Here is a 24094-nt window from a genome sequence, read left to right as displayed (position 1 = left end):
AAGAAGCAAAGAGAAAAAAGAAAAAGTAGACAATACAGCAAGTAAAAATATTAGAGAGGTTAAAGTTAAAAATGGAAGGAACTGCTGTGTGGCCTTTCATATTGGGCCGAAATCCTTGTGGCCCATTATATTGGGCTGAAATCCTTGTGGCCCATTATATTGGAAGATGGGTTTACTTGAGGCATTCACAAGACTTCCAATAAGCAAGAAGATTATGTTTCCCATTCAAATATTTGCTAGCAGACTATACGACTTGAACACCCGCTCGCTAACCCCCCACAAAAAAAAAAATAAAATAAAATAAAATTATGGATGATATGTCTTTTTTGGCATTCATAATCCGATCATAATCATCTGCTGTACTTTTAAAAGATGTGGAACTATGCATGCAACGAAATTTTAAGGGGGATTTTATTATTTGTTACTTACTAGTACTCATGGCCCCATGAACATGGCAGGAAGTAAATGGGTCTAGGCTTGTTTACTTGGAAAATGCTGCAACTTAAAGAAAAAAATTCATATGTCTCATTTGCCAAACAAAAAACGACGAAAAGAAAAAAATTTCTGTCGGGCGTCACAATGTGCTTGCTTCCACAGATAATCCAAAATATAAAAAGCTATAAGCTAAATGGTTTGGCCTAGCATAGTTGAATTGCTTCATACCAGTTATAGACTCTTCAGTTTGCCAAGAAGAAGCATCTGACGTTTCAAAAACACGAATTTCTCTCCCCAACTTTTCTTTTGCTGCTGTGAGCTTGGCCTGAACTCACTCCGACAAAATGAAAAGACAAAAGTAAATGTAATATCACCCACCACACTCATATGACAGAATGAGTCGCGACGATTTGCACCAATGATTACACATTCATCGTCATCTCCATCGATTGCCTGAGAAGCCATGATTTGAGGCAATCGTTGTCTACGTTTGTCCAAGAGAGAGAGAAAGAAAGTGTGAGATCTGATTTTGGAAGGCTTTTAAATAAAAAGGATAAAATTGTATTTTACCTTTATAATTTAGACATGCTCAACAAATCTGGGCCTCCTCTTTGGCCAAATCCAAAACAAAATTTGATTCCTATGTATCAAAACCAAAACAGAAATACTCTAGGTATCAAATCCTTATTAATAAAGATTGTTATGTCTAATACCTAATTTTTCTTAGTAATAATGATATTGATAATGCAAGAGCCAAAAAGGTTTTTTTAAGAGAAAGCAAGAGCCAAAAAGGTTAATTACTTGATATCAAGCCTAAAAATTTATTGCAGTTAAATAATTTTCAATATTTTAATAGCAAGCTTTGAGCTTTTCCTTGTATTTCTTTGCATAGTCCTGCAAGTCGAAGAGAGAAGGATGTGCATGAGAGAAGCATGTATCTTTCCCCCTTCTTGAGAATCTGAAAAATATTTCCATGCTTGTATGGTTTGTTGGTCGATATGCAATTAGTCTAATTGTGGTTCGACCAAAAATGGTTCATAATATATATGGATGAATAGATCAATTTACGGGTTTGGATAGTAATGAAAATGATATAATTATAAGAGTGGATGGGAAAGAAAGACCATAGGAGAGAAGAATAAGTGATTCAGTGTAACGAGTGAGTTTTTAATAACATATAACAACGTTGAGGTGCAATACTTAATCTCCATTAGATTAATCAAATAGTTAAGATTCTTTTAAATGCGTATAATACGTGAATACTAAATGTAAAAGCTCAGAATCTCTGAAAGAGCCGAGAGAGAGAAAGAAAAAAAACTGAAAATTAAAATATAAAATTGATTTCCGAGGGTCTTCGAAATTATTGAAATTAGTTTAACATTTTTTGAAGAACTGAAAAATAATGTTAGTTAACAAACTAATTTTCAAATTCAATTAAAAAAATGAAAAATGAAAAATGAAAAAGAAATGATTATCTACAAAAAGAAAAGCATATATAGGTCTTTAATTTGGAAAACACTATTTTTTGCTTGACTTTTAATTATGTTACCATAACGTTAAAATTGACAAAATAAAAAACCAAAGCAAGTTTTGTGGCGCTGTGCTCACCCACCCAGTCCCAGTGAAGCTACTCTTTTATCTTCTTCCTAAAACGAGCCTCACATATCCATCGAAAACACGCTTTTAAGATACGGAGAAAAACTTGGAACACCTTAATCTTCATTGAGTCGATTCAATTCAAATGGGCAGGTCTCTGGTATTCTCCCCAAACCTTCCTGTGAGATTTTCTCAAATACCAAGGTCAATTTTACCGCCCAATCAACCAAACCAGTCACTTTCACTGAACTCGAGGGAACAATTACAACATGGGTTTCAAAGATTTGGACTTTCATTTGCCAAACCCACGAGAACTCTCTGCACAAAAGCTGTGTTATCTGAAATTCCAAATCAGAAGCTGTATGTGAAAGTAGGCGCCAAATCAACTGGGCCAATACCAATTAGTCAGCTCATTGAAGTGGTTGAGAAGGCTGCAAAGACTGGTGCTGAGGTTTGCTCTCTAGCTCTGTCTGCGTGCGCTGTGTTTGTCTGAATGTCCATGTATTATATAAATTCTTTAATCTAAAGAATAACCCCCAGATGGCATTTGTATTTAGTTCTTCCCCAAAGTACGCCAAGCATCTAAAATATCCAAGTTTTTAGTTTGTGGGGTATGCTACAAAATGTTTTTAATCCCTTTGTGTATCTTAATTGTGTTACGGATACTCGTTTCAATGCTTTTGTTTACTTTGAGAGTGTTAGTTGTCATGAAATGTTAATTTTTCTTGTCAAATGTCATAGAAATTAGCAACTACACATAGTAAAAAAGACTTCCACTATAAAGGAGATAGAAAAAGGAGAGCATTTCCTTTGTGGTGTAAGATAATACTGTATTGTTGCTATGAAAGAACGTAGAATCATCGCATTGTACCCCTCTGTCCCACCCTTTCGTCCATTTTTCAGTTATGATGAACTTTTTCAAATCATCTATTCTTATAGCTTATGTTTATGCTTCTCTTTTCAGGTTGTGATGGATGCTGTTAATAAGCCTCGGAATATTACCTATAAAGGGCTGACAGACTTGGTCACTGAGTAAGAATTTAAATCAACATGCTTTCACTAGTGGTGTATGTTTTAATGCTTCAACTGACGTGTAGTGTTAACACTTTCTAGAATAGAGTAGAGGTTTAACACTTTATGTAGAGGTTGAAGCTTTTATAGACAAGCATGATTCCTCATGATGAAGAAAGATTCACTTATCATGGATTCTGTTCATTCTTAAATATATAATACCCTAGCAAGAATTTTCGTATGATTTAGAAACTATTTGCAGCACAGATAAAAAGAGTGAAGCAACAATTTTAGAAGTTGTGAGAAAGAACTTCAAAGATCACCTTATTCTTGGAGAGGAGGGTGGAATTATTGGAGATAGTTCATCTGATTATCTGTGGTGCATTGATCCATTAGGTTTGTATCTTTTAAGATATAGATTCTGCATGTTTCTATTTATTATGCGAAAAAATCTTCTGGGGCTTGAGAACTGTATGTTTTGATATTTACATATATGTATCCAACTGCTTAAGTATTCATTTTGGCATACAACTTACAAATTTATCAGCATAATGGTTTATCTTGATAGAAATGGTTGATACAGCTTCTACTCCTTGTGATAGGTAATTTCATAAAGCCTAGACAAATGGATTCCATAGATAATATATCTATTTATTCTGATATTGGTGACCTGTGGATGTTTTGGAGGATTAGTTAGCAAAAAAATAAGAAAATAAAAGGAAAAAAAGAGATGTGGAAGTGTTCTTGATCCTGTAAAAACAGGGAGATGTGTCTGGTAGCTCATGGGAGTAGTCTAATCCTTAGCCTGTCATAGTAAAAAATATTGCAGAAGATAGAATGCCATGATTTTCCATGTTTGCTGAATCTAAGGTTCAGTTTAGGTATGCTTGTTGAGTTTAGGGTTGTTTAAAAGGCCATTATGTTGACATCATTTTGTACTATTAATGTTTTGGAACTTACAGTAGATCACATGAAAAATTGTTTAAGACTTCATAAATCTTGCCTCATAACTTTTCACTTTTTTAATTTTTCCATAATTATATCTAGCAGTAAATCTTAAGTTTATTTAGATAGCCAGAAACCTACGTTTATATATGAAAATTTAGAGATGGACTTTCCAATGACTAGCACAAATTTAGAGAGACCTATTTAGGGTGGAAACTTGTAGCTAGGTTAGTGAGCAATCTTCCAGGGATATTTGTTTCCAGATACCTTTTATAGGACTAACATGATAATTCTTAGTTTTGTGTCATCTAACCTCTGATATCTTCGTAGATGGAACAACAAATTTTGCACATGGTTATCCTAGCTTTGCAGTTTCTGTGGGAGTTCTATTTCGAGGAAAACCTGCTGCTGCCGCCGTGGTACTAATCACATAAAATAGATTGTATTTGACATGTTATTTGCATGATTGCTTGTTTTGTTAAGATGCCTATGAAAATCATCACAATCACTGGTCCTGGGATTGTTAGTGCATGATGCATGGTTATGATGCACCTCTAGTTCTTTCAAGCTTATTAATGAACAAGATGTGTGAATAATGCAAATAAAAATATCTTGGTGATCGTCAAAGAGAAATGAAAATATGTAAATGCATTAAAGTGCTATTCTTTTTTGAAGATGTATTGAGGGGTGCAGTATCAGCTTGTTTTTAGAAGTTGAGTGTGGACTTTGTCTATAGTACTTATATTGTTAAGTTCTGTTGTTTTACCATCATTTCCGAAACCTTAAGTCGTTAGGATGTGGACCAAAGATTATGTTATATTCTAATACTCCCTTCACATACGGGCCTCATATTAGAGCCCAACTTGTGGAGTTCAGCTTATAATGCAAGGTTGCAATCGCAACCATTTGAACTCGGTATCTCCTACTCTATTACCAAGATAAGTTATTTTGATTTAGCATTATTCTTAAAAGAATCGAACTGTTAGCATGTCAGCCAATTATTATTTTGTATTGCAACATATATTATTGACTTAATGGGGAAACAACACGCTGGTTTTTTCATTTATATTTTCAGGTAGAGTTTGTTGGGGGCCCTATGTGTTGGAATACCCGCATATTTTCTGCTAGTGCTGGTATGAAAATTTGGTCTATATCTTTATTTATTTGATTTTCTAAGTTAATCATATTCTGAAGCTTTGATTGATAATTCATGCTATGTTAGGTGGCGGAGCATTTTGTAATGGTCAAAAAATTCACGTGAGTCAAACAGATGAGGTTAGTCTAAAAGATTTGAAATTTGCTGCTACACCGAATCATATTTCTTTTGGTCGATGGCTGTGTCTGATCCTATGTGATGCTAGAATATTTGCAGTGGTATCTTGATTATCGTTTGTTGTGATAATTCCAAAGAGAGAAAATACAAAACTTAACTTGTTAGCCAAAATCACTCAGAGAGGCTGGATCCTATTTATATTTATCACTGAAATATATTACAGCACTGTAATACTCCTCAAGATTTAGAGTAGATATTATCGTGTCTAGTTTGTTACGCTAATCAGAAAGTTGACTCTTACTAGGTGCCCTTGGGAAAATGTCTCCTACATGTTCACAAGACTTAACACGTCTTCAGAAACTTGATTCTACATAACCAAATTTCGATTGTATTTTAGGCTCGAATTAGGCATGGTGATGCATGCCTGAGAGAGGAAGATGACCTATCTCATGTGTTAGGCATACTCTGAAAGTGAAACCCTTTTATATTTTATTGAGGCTCCCACTCTTCCATATTTCAGGTTGAGCGATCTCTTCTTGTTACCGGATTTGGTTATGAACATGATGACGCATGGACCACCAACATAGAGTTATTTAAGGAGTTTACTGACATCAGCAGGGTATTAACTTTTCTTTTGAATAAGCTATTTTGTTATGAACTTCAGGAATAATTCTTTTTCCTAGTTTTCTCTCAATCTGTCTCTTCATGTCTAAGTTCAACTTTTTTTTCCCCTTTCCTTGTTTCTATCCCCATATTGTAATGTTAGGGTGTTAGAAGGCTCGGTGCCGCTGCAGTAGACATGTGCCATGTAGCTCTTGGGATTGTAGAAGCATACTGGGAATATCGACTAAAGCCATGGGATATGGCAGCTGGTGTCTTGGTAATGTTTTGTTTGTCTCACAAATGCATTTGCTAACGATTGTGGCATTGTTTTAATCCGTAATTGGTGAAATGAATATCTATTTAGAAGTCGTATCCCATGTTTCTCTTCTACATTCCTATTGATCATATCATAAGCGTTCATGCACAAACAATGCCTTCTGAACTTGTAGCAGTGGGCTGGCCCAAAAGCTAAGTAGGCCCACTTGGTCTTAAAAGCCTTGGATTCTCCTGCATCACTGGCAGGAGGGCTTCATACTTCTACGAATCAATTGGTTCCAGACATTGTTTCGCTAGGAGTAATTGTTGTTTTTGCATTCTAATTATGAAGTGACATTCCTCCTTTTCCCATTTATATTTAGAAAGAGTTGCGAAACCTCAGAGCATACCTTCAGTTCTAGAATATATCAGATTAGTAGGCTTTCTGTACTTGGACATATTCGTTTACATTTTCATGGTAAGTGTTTGAAGATTATGGTAAGTATTTGGAACTGTAGCTTAGGACAATCTTATGTGCCAAGATATTTAAACTGATGCATGAAGACTAAGTTTTCCTTTCCCTCAGCAGAAATCTTGGTGCTCCAGATGTGCCATTTCAATTATTCATAGAAATTCTTATTGCAATTTTGAGCAGATAGTTGAAGAAGCTGGAGGACAGGTTACTCGCATGGATGGCGGAAACTTTTGTGTATTTGATAGATCTGTTTTGGTATCCAATGGTGTGCTGCATGGCAATGTTAGTCTTATCTTCTGCTTTATCAACAATCTGTTTACGGAAACCTTATGTGTAAAATTAATTTGATTTACAACCTTTCAGTCATTTGTAGAATGCATGATCATAAATTATAAAAGCTGTTTCATTAGGCGGACCACCAATCCTGTTTACTAGTTATATAGTAATTTGTGAAGAGTCAAAAACCAATTCCTTTTGCCCAACTTTTTGATGCTACTTATGAAGTGGCGTGTTTTCTTTTCCCTTTTCCCTTTTTTCTTTTTCAATGTTGGGTTGGGATGGATTCGGAGTGAACGGATGGGTGGGTGGGTAGGGCAGATGGTTACTGTAACAAAGCTCTGCCATAGTGCTTTTGTTTGCAGTAAACAGACTTAGAAGATTAAATGTACTATTGGTTTTAAGGAAGTGATTGTACGTAATTATATTTCTGTGAATGCAGCTTTTGGAGAGGATTGCACCTGCAACTGAGAAATTGAAGAGCAAAGGAATTGTTTTCTCATTGTGGTACAAGCCTGACGATTACACAACGGACATTTGATGCACCTGAAAATTACTACATTTGATACACCTGACAGTTATTTTTGTTCTTTGTATTTTTGCCAATCGTGCTGTGAACAATGACTTCCACAGAAAGGTGGTCTCTTAATGTTACATTGGCGACATTCACTGTGAATTACATATAAATTACACATGCACAGTATGTTTTCCTATGTTGTTGCTATAGGCAAATGGAAAGAGTTTGGATTGTTCTAAATCTGAGCTAAACATGGTTAATGATCATTTGCTCTCTCCTCAAGAATTGAACCTCTCTGTGGAATTACTTTACTGAGCTGCATGGCTCTTGCTAATCTAAACAGACACTAATACCAGAAATATTTGTTGTTTTTTGGAAGGAAATTTTGGAAAGGCCGATCGAAGGTTTTTAAAACTTAAAAAATTGCAAAGCTCCCAGCTCCAGATCGAAGGTTTTACTGAGCTGCATGGCTCTTGCCAATACTGAAGCAAAGTACTCTGAAGTTTTCTGAAATAACACAACTAATCAACAACTATGTTTAAAAAGAATTTGTGAAGCTCCAGATGGCATTAAGAATGAAGCAGAAATGAGAAAGCAAAAATGTGAGTTGTATCATTGTTTCATTATTCTGTTTGATCATTTCTTACATATGCAATTCTCTCATTTCTGTCTTCATATGTAAAACTCAGAAAATCATCTCTGCTCATAAGCAAAGTTGTTTACTCTGCAACTTAGTTTTTAGGCCGAATGGTAACACCCTTGATAACAAGTCCTCTCTTCCATTTCCCACCATCATATTCGTACATCGAAAACTCCATGTCCCCAGGTTTTTCGGGTGATGCTCTAAACTCGCCAACCGAAATCTCTATCCATTGCTCTCTTGGGATTTCCATCAGATTAACTTTATGCCATTGTATGCTATCATCTGGAAGAGTGAGTCTGACATTCACTGGAACATCCCATCCATAACCTGAAGCTTTCAGCTTGACCACAAACACAACTTCGTACAGAGTTCCTGGTGACAGCTTTGAAGTCTCAAATTTTCCATGCACTTCTAGCCAACATACATTAATCAGTTCAGCAGCATCAATGACGACACCACTGCAATGAAACCTGAGTTAGGATTGAGAGTACTGATAGCATTTTATGATATTTATTTTATTATTATAATATAAATTTTTGTATATATTGCGTTTATCTGTTTCAGTTTCAATAGGACTGGAGAAACTGAGAAACCAGTAAGTTATGTATTGAAGTTTTTGGTACCTGGTTTCTTGCAGGGAGGGCCAGAGCCAGTAACGATTGTCTTCAGCCCAAGTGATCAAGAGATCCCTTGCATACACCATAAAGCAGTTGTTGGACTTCTTGTCAACCCAGTACCTCTGCAATAACAGTGATAATAATGCTAACAATAGTCAACAAAATAATGACATAACCAAGATGTTGGTTTTTAAGTTCACTTACAAGTTTCCCTTATTTAAATCAACTTAAAAGCCCCATAAATATTGATTTAGAGCTGAATTTCGGCACGAACTGGAATATTTCACATTTCAGAAGCTTAAATATGTGCATAGGCATATGTATATATGTAGCTAACGTACAACTACACAAATTTAAATCATCTGAGCATAGTGTTTGATGCAGGGCTTACCTTTCTCTTTTGGTTTAAGGTTATTCCAGCATGGAGCTGTTCAAGGAGGTTTTCCACTGAGGATTTGTTGATGGTTGAGTCAGCATGTCTCACAATAGCTTCATAGTTGTGTGGAAGCTGCTGTTTAACTTGTTGTGTTGCTGTCTTTTTCTCCATTTCCTTAACTTCTTTAACAACTGTGATTTCATGGTTGCTGTTGTTAGCTGAGAACTTAGCCTGATGGTCAGGAGCTGTTTTCTCCACTGCCATGGGTTTAGAGCCACTAGGAGCAGCCTTTGCTTCCGTTGCTTTCTCCACTGCCTTGTTATTACTTGGTTGTTCACTTGGCTGCGACTGTGAGTTATTGGCCTCATCTTGTGACCAGCTAGTCCCCATCTCTTTAATACACTTCTTCCATCCAATGCTTGTTTTTACTTATATATAGATTAAAAAAACAGGGTCAGGTTGGTCAGTTCCATGACATGCGTATAAAATGTATGATTTTCGTATCAATGTGTACACCGTTAAAGGTTTGGATGAGGATGAGGATGAGGGTAACCCAAGAAAGATGCCCTGTGAACTTTTTTCTCTCTTTAGTTTTCAGTTTCTCATCCATGCTGCTGTCAAGCATGAATTAGCATTCAATGGGTTGAAAAACACTGGGGAATATCAGAAAAAAGCCTTTATTCGATTCCATATGGTAAACTTTTGTTTGTTTATCATATATATTCCATTCTGCAGAGAGAAAAACAGCTTTTATTCTAAGATAAGGGCATCACATCCGATATATATTCCCTTTAATAAAATTATATTTGTAAGTGGTCATGATCATCTTGATTTACTTTGGACATTCGATCAGAAGCTCCCCCATATATACTGTTTTAAACTTTTACATTATATTTGAAAGCCTTGTTTTTTTTTTTTGTTTTTTTTTTTTCTTTCCTGGGCATAATAGAAGTTGGAAAACATAACCCCTGGAATTGAGATTGAAGAGTGTTGCAGCGACCTTCATGGTGACTTTTAAAACTACATATGTATATCATATTATATGAATATACCATGTGCCATCAATCAGAGAGAGAAATCTTCAAAGTTGCCAGTGAATTGGGTGCAGAATTATCTGACTACAATTTACAAAGCACTTTGGTATAGTTGAAAGTAGTAAATGCCTAAATTCAAGATTCATTGCATTGCATGGGGAGACAAATTTCTACTGCTAGCTAAATTTTTTGGAGGTGAGTTTTCTGTCCTGCAGCTGAAAAGGTTGTCACTAAATTCCTCTTTTCTTGTAATGACTCAGATACCACAGTGGAACATTCCAAAGAGTTTGCTTTAATAATCAAGCCAACTCATGAACCAAGTTTTAGATGTTCAAAATTAATATGTTTAATTTGTCTTACTTAAATTAACTAAATAAATTGGTTTTCGTATACAATCCGTGAGAGCCATGAACTTCGATTGACTTGAGATAATTGTTGTCATGTATATTTATACGTAGGAAAAGTATATCAGAAACAAAATTGGAAGATGTCTATACAAAGATGATGCTGATATCCCAATGCAGAGTTTGTCAATATATGTTTTGAGCTGGTCTATGGAATTAATATTATAGAAACTGGGATATGGTGACTGGGTTGGTGGCATTGCAGGTAACTCATCTGAAGAAATCGTAGCTAAAATATCCATACACGCGCGCACGCGCACATACACATATATTTGATTAATTGGCGCGGAATACATAAGAAAACCTTTATTAATTTACAAATACATGCTCAGAGATATTAAATATTTCATGCCAGGAAATGATCCTTCTCAAATCAACCTACATGAGTTCCGTTCTCATTATTAATATTAGTCATCAGATACATAAAACTCAAAGTAGAAAATATGTATTTCAATACATATGCATACATGTAATAGAAAAGACTGAGTGAACTGAGCTCATTTTCCAGTTACATCTTCGACATTTGCTTCATAAATTTTCAAGCCTCCCTTCCATTTTCCACTCCAGACTTCATACAGACCAAAATGAAGCGTGTTGTCGGCATCCTTCATGTCAAGACTTTTAATTCTAAATGGCCGGCCGTTTCCGTTTGTATCAGGAATTGTGAATCTGCCTACATTTGAATCCTGCGCTAGTTTAACTTTTGTCCATGTGTACTTTCCCTTTTTCCCTACCTTGGCCATCAAGAAAGCTTGTATGTCTCTCCAACCAAATGCATCTGGTGCCAGTTCTACTTGAAAGCTAATTTCATACTCCCTCCCGGGATTTAAGCCAACTGTGGCCGTCACTTCCAGCCAAGAAACCTGAAGCAGCTCCACGGGCTCATTCGAGTTCGTATAATCACTCTCTATCCTGCCAAAAAAAAAAAAAAAAAGTTTGGTGGTAATATATAGCAAATGATCATATATACACAACATATAGACAATGTAAAAAGAAATTATGTCAATGTATCTGGTATAGACGTGCTATATTTGTTGATCATATTTCTCATAAAAGTGGCATGCTCACATAAGCGATCTCACTCACATGAATCTTATTCTTATGCGAGATGTAATCATCAATGTGATTAATAGTAAGTATACAAACATATAAAATACAACTCACTCATTACTTTGGTAATTTCCAATAGCGCTCATCATTTCCCCATACAATGGTAAGCCCTCGTGGTTTGATGGTGTAGCTATGGCGACCTTGCTGTAAACATTAATAGTCAATTAAACTTATTATGGGTCCATGTAAACATTAATAGCCATGTGAAAAATTATTCAAGATATTTAGCAATGAATTAATCATCATGATCCACAAAGACATATTATAAGAAATTTATTGTGACATCTTATAACATGCTTAAATAATTACCTTCTGCTCGATTATTGCATTTTGCTCTGCTTGGAAATGAGGCTTAGTCATAGCCATATGTCAACGAAATTCTTTTTTCTTCTCTGCTTCTTCTTCTTCTTCTTCAGCTGCCTCTATATTGTTTTGAAGATATAGCCTCAGTTAGCCTTTTATATATAAATTAATCCAGGACATCAGAGAAGAGAGAGAGAGAGAGAGAGAGAGAGAATCTAATGCTTTTCACAGGACAAGAAAATGCCAAAACCAAAACAAATAATAATAAAATTGAGTATGTACATAGGGAATCAAGTGATTGCTTTGGACCTTGATATGACGGTTCCTTGGCTTTCTAAAAGAAGAATATATTTGGATTATTACCAAACTGTCTTGAGAAATGTATAAATGTGAGACATGTTCATAATAAAATGTCGATTAAGATTAAGCAAATATGAGTTTAGGTTAGTTGGTCAACTCAGTGTATTCGTTCATTTGCACTAAAAAATCTTTTACTTTTACATTAGAATAATTTAGAATACTATTCTTATAATTTTTTTTTAAAAAAAAGTGAACTCATTTATCCTTTGACATGCCCACAACTTTTGTTCTTTCCCTCTCTGGTGGCTCACAATATTGGAAAACCATGCTTGGAATCTAAAATATGGTGCAAACATATTTCGTTCCAGCTAGCTTTTCCATCCAAACCCACTGACACGTATCATAGAGCTTATCTTGATCAACTTGGGTACACTTGGCTTTGCTTTGCTCGATCAGTCCCAAATTATCAGTATTTTCAACGGTGGCCGCTACTTCACCAAAGCAAATTGACATCTATTACAAGTATAAGAATAATATTAAGAATATATGGTGTTTCTTAATTGTCATTGGTTTCTTCCTTTCGGCAGGCAAAGCATAATTGTGACAGAAGATACTAGTGGGATACAATTTTGCAACTTACACTTTTAGTGACGCAAAGCACATAACTTTTAGAATCTCATTTTCTTGGTGCCAACGCGTTTGTACATAAATAAATAAATAAAATCAAATATTAAAAAATCCTTTTTATGCACATCAATAGAAGAGCAAGAGTGTGAGAAAATTTGGAAGTAATTTAGAGAACAAACTTTAAGTCAAAAGAATTTGACAAAATATAGCTTTTTGATTAACTACATGAGTTTCTTCAAGCTTTTAATTGACAAACTTCTGCGTTGCTTCTTCCCTGCACACATTACATCAAAGGTTGGCACTCTTTTGGTCAAATTGGTACCCAATATACAGTTTGGGTTCATCCCTTGATGTCATATCCAGCAAGAATGGGATCATATTCCCTTTATATGGTTTTTCTATCTTTCTTAATGTGCAAGGAATTTTAGCTATATCCAACTAAGATGACTATTATTGATGCTTATCAAACGGTCGCATGTATGAACACATAGAAAATGGGCAGTTTGTTTTTATTTTTATTTTCAAACTCCCAATTAAGAGAGCAAAATTTTGATTTTAAGATGAGGTTCATCAAACTTTCAAAAACAAGTTAAATTAAATTCTACTGCCAATACAATATATCAAATATCAATGTTACAAGAGTTCATAATACAGAAATGCTGATTCGACCCAGCACAATGAAGAGGTGGAGGAAGGGATACAATGCTTCCTACATTTCTTAATCACTTCATCTTTTCCAAAGCAGCGGATGCAGAAACCAAATCTTCCGCTGTTGCTGGTTCGTGCATCTGCAGTCATAAAAAAGGCACGATGAACAGTGAACATTTTCAAATAACAAAACTAAGCAATAGTTATCAACATGATCAAAAATCAATAAGAAAAGTGCATTTCAGCTTCACAACTCAAGAGTACATGGATATCATCTGTTATATACATAAATTGTGAATCTCAAGAAGATAGTCAATTGCATGCAACTTCACTCCAGCTCACCAAATCATGATTGATTATAGATTTTTGCCAGATCTGGTTTTAGTCCATTCAATTGTGTAACATAATGTACTAATGTCTAAAGATAATTGAAACCAAATCTAATTCCAACCCATTCAAACTTGTTAGAACGATACATATTATGATTTAAACTTCTTAGCTGAATTAGGATCAACACATCAAACCCTTGTAAAACAGGCCCTACATATATTATATAGATAATAGCTTAAAAAGCAAAGCACTTCATGGAACATAACTATTCACAGCTAATCATAACTATTCCCGATTAAATATGTAACGGTAGATCAACGATAATATATGAAACTGAAACCAACATACACAAGACACTGGCCACTGACTGATGTAACAAGATTTATCAACCACCATATGAGGTATCAAACACAAACTTACAGATTTTGCTACAGCAAGCCAGTGAAAACAACGTAAGAAAGCATCATCCTGTGAAGGGAGGCTGTCATGATTCCAATATGTGATGCTTTTATATTTCACATTCATCTCCCAACAGTTTGAGTTCCCTTCAGAAGCATTGGCTTTTCTCTTGCCAAGACTCTTCTTCCCTAGAACAAATCCTGCAGAACAATTATTATTAAGAAGAAACTCTTCAAAAATTGAAAGAGAACTTTTCATTTACATAATTTGAAAACAACATAGGATGAGACCCCTTTTGTCATGATGCATGCTCGTTTCTATGGCATGCATGTTTGCCGGCACTTTGCTTGTATGCGTTTGTGTATGTGTTGGAAACAAAGTACATTTGTAACAGAGGATCTTGATATTTGAGGAAAAAGGAAAGGAAGGCAAGACAAATGGAATTTGCTGTGATATATACAAGAAACACCATCTTGAATTAACAAGGGTATCACTTCCCTTGAAAGCTCCTATCATCCTACTCGTTTTACAACCTATGAAAGTAGAGGCTTAGCCATCAGCTCTTAAGGATAGCCACCTTTTGATAGTATAGTAGCCTCTCCCTAACATACACATCTCCAAGTCCCAAAGAACTCTATTTCTTTTTGCTGAGGAAAAGATGCGGCAGAGGGAGGTAGTAACCACTCACATAAGCCTCAATGAGGGTGATCAATTATAAGACACAACAATAGTCACCCCTACCACATTCTTTTCTTTCTGGGTCTCATTTCTCTCTCCCTTCACTTCTATATCACGAAAACATCAGTTTCACCTTTGCTCCAGAGTAAAGGTGCCAGCAGTACCCAAATACTTCCCTTCAAAGGGAGGAAGAATAAACTATAAAATGGAGCAAAAAAGGAAATGGTTTTGTAATTGGTATTTCAGACATAATGATGAGCAATGGAAAATCTTTACAATAAACGTATTGTTAGGCCTAAAAGAAAGTAACAATGAGAGTAAAGCACCACGACAATATGAGATAACCAAAGCTTATCCATGAAGAGAAAAGTGGATGAAACTTAACCAAGTAAAGCAGGTAATGTTTACAACACTTTAAAAAAGTTGGCTTATTGGCGATCTCAGACATAAAGTTAGAAGCTTTATTTGCCACCGTTCAAAACAACCCAGCTATCTAAAACATCAATGCAGAAGCATTGACCTCAAACAAACTAGAGCTAAAAAAACTAGATGAAGAAATTGACTAAGATAAGGGGCCACACAAACCAAGGTACTGAATTTACTGACAGAAACTACAATGACATACCAGAATAACCATTTGGGATGGGAATGGAGGCTCCTTGCAACTTCCTTCCTCTGAAATTAGCTTCCTGCGTCTTTAAACCCTCAGACTCAATTCCTTCATCAGCCCCAAGAAAAACCCATTACTCAGTTATGTCATATAAGTGTTTGCGCAATTGTCTGTGAGAAAAAGAGGGTACATATATTACCTACCGGTGGGTTTGGGTTTGAAGTAGTGGGAAACAGAGGAAGGGCCAGAGTATTTGATGGAGCAAGGGAGCAGGTGCACCTGACCACTCAAGTCCGCCACTTGTTCTTCTTCTTCTTCTGGCTCTCCATTTGCGTTTCTTCTCAGAACTATGGTCCCTTGGGTTCCCTTCTCCATTTTCCCCCAATTCTTTCAGACAAAATCCCTAATCTGTGTATCAGTCAGTATCTCCTTTGCCCTTCTTTCTTCAAATTCGGCTACAAATGGGCCTCCTTTCCCGCGCCTTTTCAGCCTACCGTCCAATCCCTCTACACTTAGTAAAGCTTGGTGTTTCAACTCTAGGCTAGAGATTTGGGCCAAGGCAAATTACATTTAGGCCCAGCCCACCACCATATCTTTCACAGTATTTGGGCACTCCTGTCACAGCTTATCTGCAGATTTTAATTCACATCTTCAAATGCTTTGATGCTTAGAGTCCAAGTGCAATGCAGAAACATTCAACTTCTTCCTCCTGTTCTCTGTCACACTTGTATGCGGATGAGTTTGTTTGTTTGTTTTTATTTTTTAGAACTGTTGATTTTTATCCGAATTGAACAGTCATAAAAATAGAAAAGCAGGGGAGGGGATAACAGAGCCAAGCCAAGTAATTCATTCAGCATTGTTGCTGATAGTTACTGATAACATAATAAACAAAAAACAAGTTTACATATAACTTGTTTTGAGAAGAGATCAAAATGCCAAGCTGCTTTCATTTTTATAAAGAAAAATCAATCAGTCGAAGACAGCCAGATTTTGATTGCTTTGGGGAGAGATGGCTAATTCCATGACCTGCTCGGGGCTAAGTTCACCGTCATTCTCCAAGAAGGACTTGAGCATTGCGTCGGAGAAACCACCCAACAACGTCACCCCTGGCTCTCCGGTACGCAGCGGCGCATACCACACACTGAGGAGATTCCAAATCACCAAGTGCGGCACGGCATACCCCTTCTCCTCAAACTTCCTCTGTATTTCCTCATAATCTCCGCCGCGAGGCTTCCAGCAGCCGTCACTGAAGTGTTTGAAGCAGGTGAACACAAAGACTTTCCTCACCATCTGCTCTGCCTTCACATTCTCATTCACCGCCACTTCCAGAATCAAATCATACACCTTCCCCAGATCAACCTCCCAGTCCTGACGCTCCTCCAAACTGTGCATAAAGCTGAACTTGGACTTGAGATCTTCGCCTCGTACCAAATGCAGCTGAGGTTTTTGGGTGTGACTCACCACCTTTCCTTCCCACGGCCCTTGGCTCAGATGAGACACTAACATTCCCAGAGCCACCGACTCTGACGCCGCAACGTCACAAACAGCCAAGCAGTTGTTCAGCCTCCCCTGCTTTTTGTACACGTCCTCCAGCATTCTCTTCCACTGAAGCTCAGCCGCTCGCTCGAATCCACCACTTTTGTCCACGGCGTAGCGTACGATCCAGTGTGGAAGCACAGCACCGGCATTAATCATGTTCTCGGACACGGACTCGGACTTGGACTCGGCGGCGGCAATGGCTTTTTTAAGCGCCACCATATACTTGCGAGCCGCAGAGGCAGAGAGTACATCAGAGACATCGGGCTCTCCGTCGTACACAAGACGTTGATAATAACCCCACTTGTTGGCACCTTCTTCGTCCTCTGGCGCCAAGGCTTGTCTCAAGGGCACCAAAATCTCTTTCCGCAGCCGCCGCCGCAGAGACATTGGGTTCGAAAATTCTGATTCTAATTCTCCTGGCGAGAAAACATTCCTCGCAACGGTTTCATACAGCAGTTGGTCCATAGGGGCCGGCACGAATCGGAAGCAATCAGCCGCATCGGTTATGTTGAACTCCAACTTCTTCATCTTCTTTTTCTTTTGGTCTTGCTCTTGCTCACGACGCTGCTGCTGATGCTGGTTGAATTGTTGGATATCATGCTTCAAGCACTCTGCCATAAGATCAGAAACCCGGTCGTGCAAGAACCGATAATCCGGGTCGCTGTGGTACCTGTCAGCAGCCTTGTTGGCCATGGCAGTCGTCTTCCTTCTCTTCAACAGGGCGCTTGCTTTCTCCTTAGCTTTTTCCACCTTGATTTGGCGAGTCTGTCTAGGACTAGGAGGAGGAAGAGGACAAGTTGTCCTCCTCCTTTCATTTTGTGTTAACTGGATCTGGAACTGTTTGGACTGAAATTCTTGGTTCGCGTCCTTCCTGGTCCAAGTCATAGAGTATTGATCAACCTGCAGCTGGGCATTGCCTTGTAGAAGAACCCGTGACAGAGTTTCGAGAACGTGGATAATATGGCCCCAGGCGCCTGCAATAGGCAGGAGGTTGCAGGAAAGGGTCTTGGGGTGGTTGTGGTGCAGCCAAAACGCTGCGGAGTAGAAGGCCTCGTCATCGGCTTTTTCACCGTCGTTGTCTAGGAAGTTGCAAATGAGCTTGAGGGTTGTGAGGGGATTGCAGGACCAAGCCTGCGGCAGCAGCTGCTTCGTCAGAGTCTCATGGAATTCCAACTTGGAGTGGATGCCTGATCCCATGGGACGGTGGAAATAGAGGTCGAGGCAGGGGTTGCTTGGGAGTATTCGGATTCCGGGTCGGGGCATTTGGGATCTGGATAATTGGGTGGGCGAAGATGAAGGAGCAGCAACAAGAGGAGGAGTTGTAGGAGGAGAGATACGTTGTAAAAATTGGTTCCCGCCGCATGCTTTCAGAACGGAGATCTGATTCACTCGCACTGCCTTCATACTATCTTGCCTTGTTGGTTTTGATTCCAAGAAATATTGAAATGGAGATCGGATCATCCATGCTTATAAGCCAAGACAAGAGCATACCTGTTTGTTTTACGGTTTTGCTTGGGCACCAAGGGAACGGGTGCGCTGTGGGCCCAGACTCCCTTTACTAATACTAGATTTCTTTGTTATTGAACAGCCAATTTTAGATTTTGGCTGTTTTTCAGGGTTAGAAGTCAATAGGGAGTCAGTGGCCCCCACCACTGGTCTAGTCCTAGAAACAAAGGCAACAAATCAACCTATCGGCTTCACTGCTAGCCCTTCTTTTTTTTTTTTTTTTTTTTCCAAAGGGTAGTTGTGTTTAATAAAATTAGGATCATTATAGGATTTTATTTTTAATTTTGATTTTTGTTAATACGAAAAAAGTATGAATTTATCGTATTAACTTTATTTAATTGTTAATGTTTATATTAATTAATAATATTTTCTGATATTTTAAATATTTTATTATTATTTACCTTTTACTTTATATATATAGAGGTCTGACTTTATAATAGTACAGATGTATATATGATTACATACGCTAAACATACGGCAAGTTTTAAGAGAGATCTCACTCACATATCTTTTAGTTTAGTAGGAACCTCACATTTTCATGCAACAAAATTGGAGTGCTACTAAACGAAGCCTAAAATTAATTGAGTATACCTTATGATCTAAGTACACCCTAATATTTTAATCAAAATGTAAAACTAATTAAGTAAACCCTACTTTACTACCAAAATACCCTTGGTACACCCTAATAAACTCTATCACACGACACCCTATTTGATATTCATGTTTTAGTTCAACAGTTTAATTAGCCAAGTGGTGTTTTCTTTCATACCACGACACTGCAATAGAGCTGCACATGAGGTGGCAGTCTATGTTTCTATGATGGGTGGTAATAAAGTTTGGGATCAAGCATGTCCAGCATGGGTAGTGATGTAAACTATCTTATTCATCTTTAATAAATTCTCCTGATGTTTTGACCCAAAAAAGGATATGCTAGTAGAGTTACAATCGTCAGGAAGCTCACAATCATCCCTCCTAGAAGAAAGCCCTATCGACAACCCCCTATTCACCCAAATTTCCTTGGGTCTGCTCTTGCTTTTTCTGGGGTCAGAAGCCTATTTCATTCTCCACAGGTTTCCCAACATGGTTCTTTCGCTTCCTCAGTACCCTAAATTTTGTTGAACACTAACAAGTCTCATAATGGTTGGAATCAGGGAAGCATTTTTCTTGCTTAGTCCTTTCATTAGGGTTGAATATGGTGAGTAGGGTGTATTTATTAAAATTATATTTGTTTTACAATTCAATATATCTTTTTTGGTCATTTTATATTAGGGTAAATTAGTAATTCAATAAATATTTTGGTAGTATGGTGTATTCAGTTAAGTTTAGGGTTCGTTTAGCAACACTCTAAAATTGGGATGCAAACTCAAACTTGAAATTGGTTTTACTCAAAGTGGACGTGATCTCTATAAGGCAAGGCATGCCTTTCGAAACTAGAGGCATAACCAAAATCACATATTAAAAATGACAAGGTTTGTATGTCATCATGGGAAGATAATGGTCAACGGGTTTAAAGGGAGATTCACTATTATACCCAATATAGGAGCCCAAATTATTTAAAAAAACTTTATATAAAATGGACTTTAGAGCCCAAAACTCATTTACAACATAACAAAAGGCTTTTAACTTCTTTTAAATTGCAAAACTGCCATTGATTTCTTAAAACAAACCCAATCCAAAAACATCATAAAAAAAACCCAAAACACTCAATAAGGCATCAAAGTAATTTAATCAAAATTAAATTCAATAGGGCCAGTTGTCATTTTTTGGATTTGTTTATAGAAATTAAATAGTTTAGGGTTTATTTATAGTTTTAGTGCTAAGAATGAGTATATGACTAAATATCTCTTTGTGATATTTACTGGTAGCTATAAATTTGTCAAAAAACTTTTTCTTTTCACATGATCCGGTTCATGTGTGTGATATTTTATTTATAACATATAGTGATATACCCATTCTTAGCACTAATATTATAAATAAACCCTACACCATTGAATTTCTATAAACAAACCCAAAAAAAATCCAAAAAATGACAGCTGGCCTTATTGAATTTAATATTGATTATTAAATTACTTTGATGCCCTATTGAGTGTTTTGGGTATTTTTATGAGATTTTGGAGTTGGGCTTGTTTTAAGAAATTGATGGCAGTTTTGTAATTTATAAGAAGTTAAAAGCCTATTTGTTATGTTATAAATGGGCTTTGGGTGTGTTTCTAAAGTCCATTTTATATGAGGTATTTTTATAATTTGGACTCCTATATTGGGTATAATAGTGAATCTCCCTAAAAATATTTCTATTACTTAGAGCATTTGCGATGGTTGCTCAACAATTCATTTAAGTTCAGTTCAATAGTTTGATTTATTGAACTGAACTGCAATTTCACTTCTAGTGGCGCAATTCAATATCTTTCAAATTAAAAACTATATATTTTTTAAATAATTGAATAAAATAAAATGAATAAAGGTAATTACGATAATAATTATACAATTAAAATGGTTTCAAAGAGATCTTTAAAAAGAGAGCAATTAAATATATATATATATATATAAATAATAACAAGCTTTTCTTTAGTTGGTGACATATATTATATTAACAATTTAAAAAAAGAAAAAAAAAAGAAATAGAAGTTGAGATTAAATGAGAACACATCAGAGCACATCTTTTCCAGGTTATTATAAAAAGTAATGTTGTCCATGTGTCAATAAAAGAGAGACTGTAGAGTTATTATGGTGGGCCAACTTATTGAAATGAATTTCATTTCAGAGTTCATTTTATTGACCACTGAAATGAACTATTGATCCCTAAAATAAAATATTGATCTCTGAAATGAATTGAACTTTACCATTGCAAAGTCAAAAGTTCAATTTATTGAAATAAAATTGAAATGACCTTCACCATTGCACATGCTCTTACCATAGAAATTGCAACATATATATATATATATATATATATATATACACACACACACAATTATTCTCTTATCCAGATATCCGTACGTTATTATCGTGTGGATGATATTGTAAACAGGTAGGAAAGTAAGAAGGGGTAGTACAAATATATATGGCGTCCGCACATTAATAACGTCCAAATATTTGCATAAAAGAATTTATATATATATATATATTATATTATATTTGCACTAGATAAGGAGGCCCATGCTAGAAATTGGGACAGCCAACATAAGAATTTTGGCCCAACTTAGACACACCCAGTAGTGTAGTCTATATATATTGGTACCCTTATCTTCTTCCTTTTCCACTCCCACCTATCATATTCCCATATATTACTTTCTCCTCAAGACTTACTTTTTTAATCTTCTTACATTTTATTGTCTTTTCTCTTTGATTTGTGAAATGGCAAGAACGTGAAAACATCCGAAGATGTGTTGAAGAACAATAAGAGAACCAACAGTCGACATTTAAGAGTCGAACAACAAGGAAAGGCCACACTACAATATTACAAAAACTTGGAGGTTTTTGTAATATTGTCTTGATTAATTGTCTTGATTAATTGACATGTTAGACTCTATAATATTGCAAAAGAAGAGAGACTGCTAGGGTTTTTCCAAGTCAACTAGGGTTTGAGATTTTGATGGCGCTAGATTCTTGACGTGATCTATTCTTCTTTTGAACCAAAGTTTCTGTGCGAGGGAGTTTGTGTGTTTGAGAAGAGAATGGATTGAGCAATGTTTTGACTACCATCTGCGGTTATTGAAACGAAACCGTGGGGGAATTTAGATTGATGCTTGCCCGGGAAGGAATCGATGTCATGAAGGGGTCGTAGTTTTCTTTGGTGGCATGGGTTTTAACGTCTAAGGTGGTTCACTTTGATGGATTTGTCGGGGTTTTCTTTAAGTTATGGAGTGGTGGAGATGCAATGTCGATTTAAGAGATTAAATATTGGAAATTTCTGATTCTATTTCCGAGCACAAGGGGCAAGTTTTGTGTGTTGGACGCGGAACCCTAATCTAATAGTGAGAATTTGGTACTTCTATCAAAAGTAAGGCTCGATGAGGATGCACAAGAGGTGAAACTGACTATGGTGGCCTTTTGGGTTTAGATTCATAGTGCACCCTTGCTTAATAAGACAACTGTGGTTGCTAGAAATATTGGTTCGTTAATAAGACATGCTTTGAAGGCTAACCATACTGTGGGGGAAGAATGCATTGGGCGGTTTTTGAGAGTTCACATTTGTTTGGATATGAAGCAACCGCTCATTGATTTTCCTGATGATCGAGCAACATGGGTAGACTTTCGTTATGAATTTATGCTAGAATATTGTTTTCTTTATTGCTCTCTAGGACACCCGAGTCGTATTTGTGTAGAGAAGGTGAGTGTTATGCATGATGGGACTCAAGGTCTGCAAGATCATATGTTGGCCTTCGTGGGGCTAGAGGCTGGCAAGGACATGCGAGGGCGAAAACTCTATCTACATGGACAGAAATCCCCTAATGACTTCACTAACAGGACTTATGGGGACAAATCAAATAGTGATGCTCATAGGCGTAGCTATACCCATACTAAAGGCTTGGTGGAGGGTATGGGAGGCAGTAGAGTAGATTGTTGTGATTAGAGGATAAGGCGAAGGGAAAAACGTGTGACTCTACCTTGGATGAGAGAATTTGTGCATCGTGAGAGTGGGAAGAACGCCGCAAATAGGTTTGAGAGGCTACTTGGGAGGCCGGAATCTTGGAAAGATGTGGTGATACTAAGTCTACGCATGCTAAATCTTCGTATATTCCCCAACGAGTTGGTGACGCAATTCAAGTTTTTGCTAAAGATGGGACGATTATGAATTGAATGAGGAGGTAATCGACGAGGAGGAGACCAGAGTTAGAAGAAGCGAACATGTTCATCTGGGTAACCAAGGTGCTGCCTAGAGGGATTTGAGTGTTCTGCATGGCTTGTTGACCCAAATATTAGACCCATTTAACTTGGGACAATTGATTAATGCCCAACCCATTGGTACATAGTGGTTCTAATAGAAACAAAAAATCAGAGCAACCGCTATGGCTATTTGAAGAGACAACTTACTATGAATTTTATACATGTAGTTGAACCATGTGGATTGAGTGGCAGGTTATATATATTTTGGAAGAAGATGCCACAAGTTTTTTTATACTAAAATATGCAGATTTTTGTTGAAAGTTGTCATTCAGGATGCTGAGAATTGAGCTACGTAGCATTTTTTTATTTTTATTTTTATGTTTACACAAGTATTGAAGAACATTTGAGAAGAACTCAATGGCAAACATCATATGAGAAGGTGGAAAGGTGTCATGAAGCTTGCTTGATTACAGAGGATTTTGATGACATTATGGATGTAACGAAGAAACGTTACAAATAGCCTCAAACTTAGAGAAGTTTGCAGCCAATAGTCACATGTTGGATTTGGGATATGTGGGTTATCCATTTACATGGGGGAATTGACAACATGATGGGGGAATAATGGAACGATTGGATATGAGGATGGGTAATGATCAATGAGTGGCTATGTATTTGGTAGCATTGCTTTATCATGTGATGGTGGAAGGATCCGACCACACTACACTTTTGTTGCATACTCAAGGCCCAGCTCGAAAATGAT

General features: G+C 36.7%; 5 protein-coding genes across 6 annotated transcripts; 1 reads left to right on the top strand and 4 right to left on the bottom strand.

Moving 5' to 3' along the window:
* LOC18780707 (phosphatase IMPL1, chloroplastic) lies at nt 1939-7626 on the top strand. Its single transcript, XM_007211389.2, has 10 exons — nt 1939-2482; nt 2996-3063; nt 3305-3438; nt 4318-4406; nt 5063-5120; nt 5210-5262; nt 5781-5879; nt 6027-6140; nt 6774-6875; nt 7312-7626. Exons 1-10 carry the CDS (start codon nt 2177-2179, stop codon nt 7408-7410), a joined length of 1122 nt encoding a protein of 373 aa, XP_007211451.1. The 5' UTR covers nt 1939-2176; the 3' UTR covers nt 7411-7626.
* On the bottom strand, nt 7935-9540 carry LOC18778253 (lectin). Its single transcript, XM_007212293.2, has 3 exons — nt 9038-9540; nt 8653-8768; nt 7935-8487 (listed from the first exon to the last, which is right to left on the bottom strand). Exons 1-3 carry the CDS (start codon nt 9410-9412, stop codon nt 8118-8120), a joined length of 861 nt encoding a protein of 286 aa, XP_007212355.1. The 5' UTR covers nt 9413-9540; the 3' UTR covers nt 7935-8117.
* On the bottom strand, nt 10700-12014 carry LOC18779105 (protein PHLOEM PROTEIN 2-LIKE A9). Its single transcript, XM_007212063.2, has 3 exons — nt 11880-12014; nt 11632-11714; nt 10700-11372 (listed from the first exon to the last, which is right to left on the bottom strand). Exons 1-3 carry the CDS (start codon nt 11934-11936, stop codon nt 10958-10960), a joined length of 555 nt encoding a protein of 184 aa, XP_007212125.1. The 5' UTR covers nt 11937-12014; the 3' UTR covers nt 10700-10957.
* Nucleotides 13367-15906, bottom strand: LOC18778889 (uncharacterized protein C12B10.15c). 2 transcript variants are annotated; one of them, XM_007212106.2, is made up of 4 exons: nt 15669-15906; nt 15481-15573; nt 14199-14377; nt 13367-13588 (listed from the first exon to the last, which is right to left on the bottom strand). In XM_007212106.2, the coding sequence occupies exons 1-4, from the start codon at nt 15838-15840 to the stop codon at nt 13523-13525; spliced, it is 510 nt and encodes a 169-aa protein (XP_007212168.1). In that variant the 5' UTR covers nt 15841-15906; the 3' UTR covers nt 13367-13522. The 2 variants fall into 2 exon arrangements, with proteins under 2 accessions (XP_007212168.1, XP_020416909.1); XM_020561320.1 differs by lacking the exons at nt 15481-15573; nt 15669-15906 and adding an exon at nt 14468-14887.
* On the bottom strand, nt 16435-18408 carry LOC18778929. The gene has a single exon (XM_007213263.2). It carries the CDS (start codon nt 18406-18408, stop codon nt 16435-16437), a length of 1974 nt encoding a protein of 657 aa, XP_007213325.2.

Source organism: Prunus persica, chromosome G4, assembly GCF_000346465.2.
Source record: "Prunus persica cultivar Lovell chromosome G4, Prunus_persica_NCBIv2, whole genome shotgun sequence".
In the NCBI taxonomy this organism is placed as follows: domain Eukaryota; kingdom Viridiplantae; phylum Streptophyta; class Magnoliopsida; order Rosales; family Rosaceae; genus Prunus; species Prunus persica.
The sequence above is the reverse complement of the archived record's forward strand: the minus strand, read 5'-3'. Positions and strand labels throughout refer to the sequence as shown.

Coding starts and splice junctions, on each gene's coding strand:
- LOC18780707 (XM_007211389.2), top strand. CDS start 2,177: ATGGGCAGGTCTCTGGTATTCTCCCCAAACCTTCCTGTGAGATTTTCT. Junction 3,064..3,304: donor CTGACAGACTTGGTCACTGA/GTAAGAATTTAA, acceptor AACTATTTGCAG/CACAGATAAAAAGAGTGAAG. Junction 4,407..5,062: donor AACCTGCTGCTGCCGCCGTG/GTACTAATCACA, acceptor TTATATTTTCAG/GTAGAGTTTGTTGGGGGCCC.
- LOC18778253 (XM_007212293.2), bottom strand. CDS start 9,412: ATGGGGACTAGCTGGTCACAAGATGAGGCCAATAACTCACAGTCGCAG. Junction 8,769..9,037: donor CCTTAAACCAAAAGAGAAAG/GTAAGCCCTGCA, acceptor CTGTTATTGCAG/AGGTACTGGGTTGACAAGAA. Junction 8,488..8,652: donor CCCTCCCTGCAAGAAACCAG/GTACCAAAAACT, acceptor GTTTCATTGCAG/TGGTGTCGTCATTGATGCTG.
- LOC18779105 (XM_007212063.2), bottom strand. CDS start 11,936: ATGGCTATGACTAAGCCTCATTTCCAAGCAGAGCAAAATGCAATAATC. Junction 11,715..11,879: donor ATGCAATAATCGAGCAGAAG/GTAATTATTTAA, acceptor TAATGTTTACAG/CAAGGTCGCCATAGCTACAC. Junction 11,373..11,631: donor CGCTATTGGAAATTACCAAA/GTAATGAGTGAG, acceptor TTTTTTTGGCAG/GATAGAGAGTGATTATACGA.
- LOC18778889 (XM_007212106.2), bottom strand. CDS start 15,840: ATGGAGAAGGGAACCCAAGGGACCATAGTTCTGAGAAGAAACGCAAAT. Junction 15,574..15,668: donor CTTCAAACCCAAACCCACCG/GTAGGTAATATA, acceptor GGGCTGATGAAG/GAATTGAGTCTGAGGGTTTA. Junction 13,589..14,198: donor GGCTTGCTGTAGCAAAATCT/GTAAGTTTGTGT, acceptor TTATGACTGCAG/ATGCACGAACCAGCAACAGC.
- LOC18778929 (XM_007213263.2), bottom strand. CDS start 18,408: ATGAAGGCAGTGCGAGTGAATCAGATCTCCGTTCTGAAAGCATGCGGC.